Source organism: Montipora capricornis, chromosome 9 (genome assembly GCF_036669925.1).
Source record: "Montipora capricornis isolate CH-2021 chromosome 9, ASM3666992v2, whole genome shotgun sequence".
Classification (NCBI taxonomy): domain Eukaryota; kingdom Metazoa; phylum Cnidaria; class Anthozoa; order Scleractinia; family Acroporidae; genus Montipora; species Montipora capricornis.
This window is the reverse complement of record NC_090891.1, coordinates 36,125,671-36,133,372: the sequence shown is the minus strand read 5'-3', so window position 1 is coordinate 36,133,372 and position 7,702 is coordinate 36,125,671. Positions and strand designations below refer to the sequence as shown.

The 7,702-nt window shown below is 38.1% G+C and overlaps 1 protein-coding gene across 1 annotated transcript in view; it reads right to left on the bottom strand.

Moving 5' to 3' along the window:
* Nucleotides 1-2,321: 2,321 nt before the first annotated feature.
* Nucleotides 2,322-7,702, bottom strand: part of LOC138016232 (uncharacterized) — a 5,689-nt gene continuing 308 nt past the window's right edge. Inside the window, exons 1-7 of the mRNA XM_068863397.1 lie at nucleotides 7,578-7,702; nucleotides 6,598-6,732; nucleotides 4,729-4,911; nucleotides 4,426-4,474; nucleotides 3,666-3,761; nucleotides 3,286-3,412; nucleotides 2,322-3,099 (exon numbers count right to left, since the gene is read on the bottom strand). The exon at nucleotides 7,578-7,702 is cut by the window's right edge and continues 308 nt beyond it. Coding sequence (XP_068719498.1) covers nucleotides 2,964-3,099; nucleotides 3,286-3,412; nucleotides 3,666-3,761; nucleotides 4,426-4,474; nucleotides 4,729-4,911; nucleotides 6,598-6,732; nucleotides 7,578-7,583 — 732 coding nt within the window. The 5' untranslated portion in view covers nucleotides 7,584-7,702 and the 3' untranslated portion in view covers nucleotides 2,322-2,963. The remainder of the gene's footprint in view (nucleotides 3,100-3,285; nucleotides 3,413-3,665; nucleotides 3,762-4,425; nucleotides 4,475-4,728; nucleotides 4,912-6,597; nucleotides 6,733-7,577) is intronic.

The following is a 7,702-nucleotide window of genomic DNA, read 5'->3' as shown; positions in this document are numbered from 1 at the left end:
TTATTGGCGAGATGAAAAGTTTCATTCATCAGGTTTCAAAGTATTGTTCTTAACTCCTGGACTAGTATGATGCTATCGAATCAAAGCACTAAGGAGAAGAAACCGAGAAATATTTGTTTGCTTTTCTTTAAACGCCCGTGGCGACAACGTTCTTTTTTTCTCAGTAAAGCTTGCCATTGGTGACCTCCATGGTTTTCAGCTACGACTTCTTTTAAGTTATCTTCTGTACAAAATAAGAGCTTCTTTCGTTTTTGTCTTTTGATTTTTTTTGTTCTTGTTTTTGTTTGTTTGTTGGGTTTTTTTTGCGGTCTGTTAGGAATGTCTTAAATTTCATCGTATTTTATTTAATTATCCAGTATAAACCTCGACGGTAATATTACCCTTGTTGGCAGAGGTTTTCTTGATTTCTCTCTCCAACGAGAAGAAAAGGAACCTCTGCAAGAATCTCCTCTATGTCGTCTGGAACTTTTGACGAATAAATGACAACTGTGGTTGGCAACGGTTACAAAAATGGACCTTCACTACGACTGCGCATAAGTTGGAAGTGACCAGAGTCCTTGTTCTTGGTTCTGACCAAAAGAACAGCGGACTCTGGGGACGAGATTGTAGAGGAGATAATAGGCCATTTCCGAGTTCATGTCTGCCTCCCCTTCAAAGCGAGTCTAAGTGCAAAGTTTTTGTGATGGTAATTAGTTCTACTTTACATCTGAATGAAAACTAATTTTCATAACAAAAACTTCTCACTTGGACTCGCTTTGAAGGGGAGGCAGACATGAACTCGGAAATGGCCTATTGCAGAGGTTGCTTTTCCTTCTCGCTGGAGAAAGAAACCAAGGAACCTCTGCCTAGCTAGCAGGGTACAATAATAGCTACGTTGTAAGGAACTTTTTGTTATTTGTTCGTGCAAAGGAAACAGCAAGGAAGGTTGAATTTGACTTTCGAGTACTGCAGAAAGAAACGCCTTAAGTCACTGCAGAGAAATTCATTTGCAAGTTTCCGCAAACAGACCATTTATACGGAACTATTATCTAAAAATGTATATTAAAATTTGTCTACGATAACTTTCTCATTTTAAAACATCAATGATTATAAACAACTGAATTCGGCCATTTTAGACGGAAATTATAGAAAAACGAAACAAAAAATGGAAATAAACAATAATTGTTCCCTAATTTAAAACATCAGGTAGTTAGAGAAAGTTAAGAAGTATGACGTTGAAATTGCGGATGCCTTACGGTAATTAAAAGGTAGATACAGAGTCCGGAAGACCTGTAAAAAGAAAAAAATGTCAATCAGTAGTTTGCCCTCTAAACAGATTATAAATTATCGCCTTTTCCTGCCTCTTTAATTCCGTTTTCCCTTCTGGTGTCCTTTTCCTTGAATTCCCGTTCATTGTCATGTTCGAAATCACTAGGGTTTCTTGAAGTCTTTAAAACATATTCTGCCTTAATCTCGATTATTCACTTTTTGGTGGGCTGCGGTAAAGCTAACAGGTTAAGCAAATGAAACCATTGGCCTATTTCTAAGATGACCTAAAACTGCTGTGCTCTAATAATTTCAAAGCATTTGCAGTTGCGATGTAGCAGTTTCTGATGTCGCATTACGATACTTCGCACCATCTTTTCTGAGTAACAAATTACATCTCGTTTGGCTTAGTTTTGAAAAAAAAAAAGCAGTTTCCCGAGGAAAAAGGCAAAGTAGGTTTTTAAGGTGGTTCAAACCGGTTTCAACAGTTTCCAGAGACCTTGTTATTAGAAGGATTGACACTACAACACTTAATCAAGTAACAGCAATGCTATGGTACCATGTAAAACACCAATTATTGCTGAACAAGATCCAGTCATTCTTGTGACGGAACAAGTTACCATGGCAACAGAAAAGTCTTGCAAAAAAACACCCTATATTTTGGCTTTAGTTGCTCATAACTGTCAAACGAACTCAGTGACCCCAATTTTCTATTGCACAAAAGTGATCAGCAGGCCAGGGTGAAACTCTATGCAAAGTTTTAAAAAATTCTGTGTAGCGGCTTTAGAGCTACCTTAAATTTACAATTATTAAAGGTGGCTCTGAATCTGCTCCTCTGAATTTTTTTTAACTTTGCAGAACGTTTTATCCTGGTATGCAAATTACATTTCAGAAATTAAAAAATGGAGGTCACCGAGTTCGTTTTCGAGATACGATCAGCTAAAGCCAAAATACGGGGTGTTTTTGCAAGGCTTTCCTGTTGTCATGGTAACCTTTTACGTCACAAAAATGACTGAATCTTTTTTAGCAATAATTGGTGTTTGATATGGTACCATAACATTGCTGTTAAGTGATCAATCCTTCTAATAAGAGCGTTTCTTTCAATTGTTGCAAACTGGTTTGAGCCACCTTAAAGACGAAGAAATGTGTCTTGCCCTGGGAAACATGATTATGAGTTTTTGGATCGCGTTGATGGTACATCAGTTGCAAGCATTAAAAAAAAAAAACACCATGACCAAAAATACCTTCAGCTTCCAGAAAGCTCTGCATGTCGTTTACAAGGCTGATCTTTTTATTTATGCAAGTCCTAACGAAAAGATCATAGGGTAAATTTTAGTTTTTGTTTTCTTTTTTAAATGTTGTTGTTTATTTGTTTTTATCAGACCCATGCGTTATTTCTACCTGAAATAGATCATACACAACTCAAGCCCTGACAATGTAACGGCAATGAGAGTCAGGGATCCGATCGAAACTCCGACCGGCGGGGATCCCTCTTTTTTCCACGCTACCACTTACTTCATGAATGGCCGTTTTACGAAAAGCAGCGTCTTTAGCTTCAGAGAGGCATTGATGATTGTGCAGTTGGCCATGCGGCCTGAACTAAAACAGAATACAGAGAACAAAACATCAGGCCTATCGTTTTAACTATAAGACTTGGAGACAGTGAAAGAATAACTATTTGTTACATATGACAAGTCGCAGCTGTGTGCATTTGTTGCTTACCATTCTTGTAAAACCTTGTAAAACATCTTTGCACATTTCCCAGACGGTGCAATGGATGAGCCATCGTTGGCGTAGATCAACAAGGAAAATTTGGTTGATTTAACACAATTGTTGATGAAGATATTTGTAAATCTGTGAAACAAGGTTTTAGTATATGTTTAGTCTTGCTTTGGATTGTCAGACCAGCCAAAAACGCGACATCCCTGACATAGGAGTTCATGTGTTTTTCTTGATTAGTACTGAGAAGGCTTTGAAATTGAATACTCAACAGATTCGTGCCTTATCGCATTTTGGCATATCTTGCTTTGCTCTACTTACTTGAAAATGGCATCCATAGATTCTCGGTATAACTGCTTTCCGCGATACATCTTTTTAAAGCTCTTTTCCAGTGGGAGAGCTGACGTATCAACCACTACAATATCTTCACCATCGCTTGTTTTAACATCTGAATAATAATAATCATTATCATCATCATCATCATAATCATCATCGTCATCATAATAATAATAATAAGACTTTTCAATGGAACCCGTTATAACTGTACTTAATTTTGTACTGTATTTGTAACACAATCTGAACTGAACGAGAAATCCGTATGGGTATTTACAATAGTGAGTAGCAATGGTTTGGGTAAAATTCGGAGGTAAGCAGGTCACCTGACATAAATACTGTGTATCTATTGGCTTCAACAATCATACCTGAGATGCAGATAAAATCCCTGTAAGGAACGACTTTGTCCCATCCTGCAAATGATGTTACAGGGCATGCGAACGATTCCAAACTGTCCATTGAAACTGCAAAAGGAACAACACATCTTGCTTTGTTTCCATATTTCTACATATTTACAAGGTTAGCAACAAAAATAAAATTGTTTATTTTTCCTTTTTATTGTTTCTCGTACATCATGAAAGTCGCTACCACTCTCTCAGTGTGTAATGAAAATCTCAGTTTAAATTAAAATTGGTCAATCGCTTGTTTGATAGAGCGAGTTTCAATCGAGTGTCGTAAAACCAAAACCAAAGTTATTACTTTGGCCAATCAAAAAGGACGGAGACAATCCAGTAAACCAATCAAAACCCGAAGTAATTACACGTAGCCGACACAAAGCGCGGGAAAATGTGCACGCGCGAGCCAAGATTGGTTTTGGTTTCACTTCTGATTGGTTGAAAAAGTGGCGCGAGAACTTTGAACCAATCACTGAGTGAAGTAATGCAAAACCAACGCAATTCGCCAATTACTTTCGACACTTAATGGAAAATCGCTTTAGATTGATCCATCAATTGATTGCTTGATTGACGACTGAAGGGGGATGGATTGGTTTCATTATTAATTAATTTCTGAATGGCGACCGATCGACCGAAAATTCCGATTCAGAAAACTTGTATTGTTGGTCTCGCAAACCGCTTAATTTCCTATCCATGAGTAGCATTTTTACAAAAATGGATATTGCTCCTTTACCTTTAGGGACCTTAACACTCTTTTCCTGGATTCCGCCAGCATCATTCTCCTACAAAATAGTACAATCAATGCAGCGGTTTTTTTCCCGCTTTATTTCAATTGAGTGTCATAATCCACAGTCAAAGTCAAGTGCAGCAATCACAAAAAAGCGGAGAGTCAAGTATGTATACACCTGTAACCGAGGCTAGTTGCCGGAAATACGCACGATTCCAAAATTACTTTTGCCGCACAATGGAAATCTCTCCTAAGTTTTCTCTTTTCTATTTTAGGAGTGAATTCGAATTCTGTTTATCTGTCGCATACCTTGTTATTGTTTTCATCTGATGGAACAAAATTCTCAGTGACAGTTTCAGGCTTGGGATACACCTGTCCAGTTGCCATTTCTTGCATCTGTTCTGCTTTTTCTCTCTTGACGGCTGAAGTAATGGGTTGATCCTCAGTTTGCCCCGTCATGGACGATTCAACTTCTTTCTCCTGGATCCCCCCCTTCAAAAGGGTCAAAATTCTTTAACATGATTATTGCTTTGAAAGGAGTCGATCTTAAGTAAGAATCGAAGTACCGATTATTTAAGTCTCGGGTGAACTCTGTTTCAAAGAAAAAACCCCCTTCAGGTTTCACCTCTTTCAAGTTCTGTCAATTGGCTCCTAACCAATAAATAGACTGGGGCGGGCGTGAAATAGAGGCTCATGCGCTCAAGCTTCTAGTGGACACTCGTGTAATGAATCTTTATGGTATATTTAATTCATTTCCTGGTGAATGATCTCTTTACAATTTTCCATACGAATTGCCACTTTACTCGACCGTTTCAGGCCTTAAGCACGGTTGAAATCTAAAACTCAATACTTAACTTGACACTCGAAGCGATCCGACGATCGATCAAAACTCAGCTTCTTTTACACGTGACTTTCTTCCCGCCACACGTAATGTATGCTTATTTATGTCAAATCTATTTTTAACAACTCGCTCAAGTTCACCCGTCCTTCCGAACACGATTACGAACCCACGATCTCCTTATCACTTGACTGGTCCTACGCAGAAAAAAAATTTAGTCGAAACATTTCTGATAAAAACGAAAATAGCCGATTAAAGATTTTTGTTTTAGTTAATATAACATCATTTATAAACATTTAAATTCAAATTCATTACAGCTGCTCTTTTCTTGCTTTTATTGTGTCCTGCTCTCAGCGCATCCGTTACTAACGCGAATTAAGTTTCCTATAGAGTCCGTCTCTTGAACGTCCCGAATACTTTTCGGGCCTGAAAAGCCATTTACGAAACTGCCTTCCACTTGTTTTCGTAAGCTGGTCTTTCAGCATGTTTTCAAGATAGCAAAAAGCAAAATGATAGTTAAGTTTGTTAAATCAAAACTCGGTTCTCCGTCTTAAGATACAGAGGGAATTATGATACCCGAAAAGTTCCGGGACTTTCGAGAAACGGGCCCCTTGAACGTGATCACACGACGGAAAATGTGTGATTTTTTTTAAGCTTTAATGCTTTTCTTCCAAATTATGATCTTGAATAGTTCTGCTGGTCTGTAGATGTTAAAAAGGTTTTCATAATGACGAAAACGTCTGTTAAACGGCCGGCACAATGCTCCCTTTGTATTGCCAGCAACAAATGGTTTGAATCTTTCGTGTTCTCGTAATCAAATGGTCAAGACTTAAAACTATACTACCTGTCTTACAACACTCTAATCCCCGAAGCAAAAAGACCACTCCCTCTTCAAAAATCGTGGCAAATGTGGGGGATAGCGCAATTGGTTTCGTTGACTTATCCACTGGATAGTGATTTATCATGCAGATAGCGCTATCCATCGTTTGAACAACAGGGCCTATGGCCCGTTTCTCGAAAGTCGCGAAAACTTTTCGGGCCCGGAAAGCCATTTGTGAAACTGCCAACCGCTTGTTTTGTTAATGTAACAAAAAGAAATAGAACTGTGTAGTTTGACGACTTGAATCCTCTCCGTTCTTGAGATACAAAGGGAATTGACACCCGGAAATAACCCGTAAAGTTTCGGGACTTTCGAGAAACGGGCCCCTGGTCGGGGTTGAACTCCAATACAGCGATCGCGGATACAGCCGGTTAGCAGTCAGTTCTTCGCAGAACTCTTCGCTAATGTTTTCAAACACAGTTTTCAAGTTTTCATATGCAGTAGTTAAGCTAAATCGCACCTTTAGTTTTTGGCGGACGCCGTCCCATATTCCTGCGATTGTCTTTATAACGAAGTTCACAATAAAGAGGTTTTCTATGAAGTTTTTCACACCAGTGCTCACTGCCTCGGTGTCTAAAAGTCTAAATTTATCATCCTGTGGAAAAAATAAAGGAATTGACCCTTCATCAGCATAAAAATTACAAGACAGTGCAGCCCAGCTCTTTAAACAGTCTCCTTGTTCATATCAGGAACCGTGCAAATTTTAATGAATTCTGTGAGGAGAGACTCCTTCCTCAGAAAACGATGACAATACTATTCTTACTTTGATTATTTTGATTGTTATCTCTTTCGCCCATATTATGGCTGATAAGGTAAGCTAATAAAGTCGAGATCGTGATAAAATCAATCAATCAATAATGGCTTAATATCAGCGTATCTACATAATGGCTCTTGTATGCTTCTTGGCTATTACCTTTTCCTCAATCATTGTACACGATATACACTATGCCGCGACTTTATGTATTATATCAGTACTTTTATATTCTTCTGAAATAGCGAATATTAACTTTTAATTTTAACTTTTTAACGAGATTCTTTGTATATAGCTTGTACAATGTTTAAATGAAGAGCCACTATGAGGATACGCTGATATTTATTTATTTATTTATTTTATCACGATCTCTACATTAGCTTACCTTAACAGCCATGATATGGGTGAACGAGATGACAAAGTTTAAGGAGTAGAATAGAACTGCGCTGGTGCCTTGAAAAAACATTTAGTTTGATTTTTGAAAATTGAACCGAGCTTTCAAGGTATTATTGCTTTGTTGTTTATAGGGCTTTTTTCTTGTTTTAACTGTGTTCGAACCTTTTCAAGACAACTACGTAGGGTTAGAAAGGGGCGCTTATCGGCAGTTTGTTTTTGCTGTTGATTTGATGATAAAGTCAAGCTGGTGGAGTAAGTATTAAAAGCAAGGAGGTAAATGTCTAATGGCTTACCTCCATGACCTGAAACCGATGAATTGAAGATTTAAATTCTATTCTTCTTCAGCAAAACGATAAAGTTTGTCACGCTAATCTCGTGTGGCCAACAGCTATCAAACCCGATTCCTCGGTAGAACTGT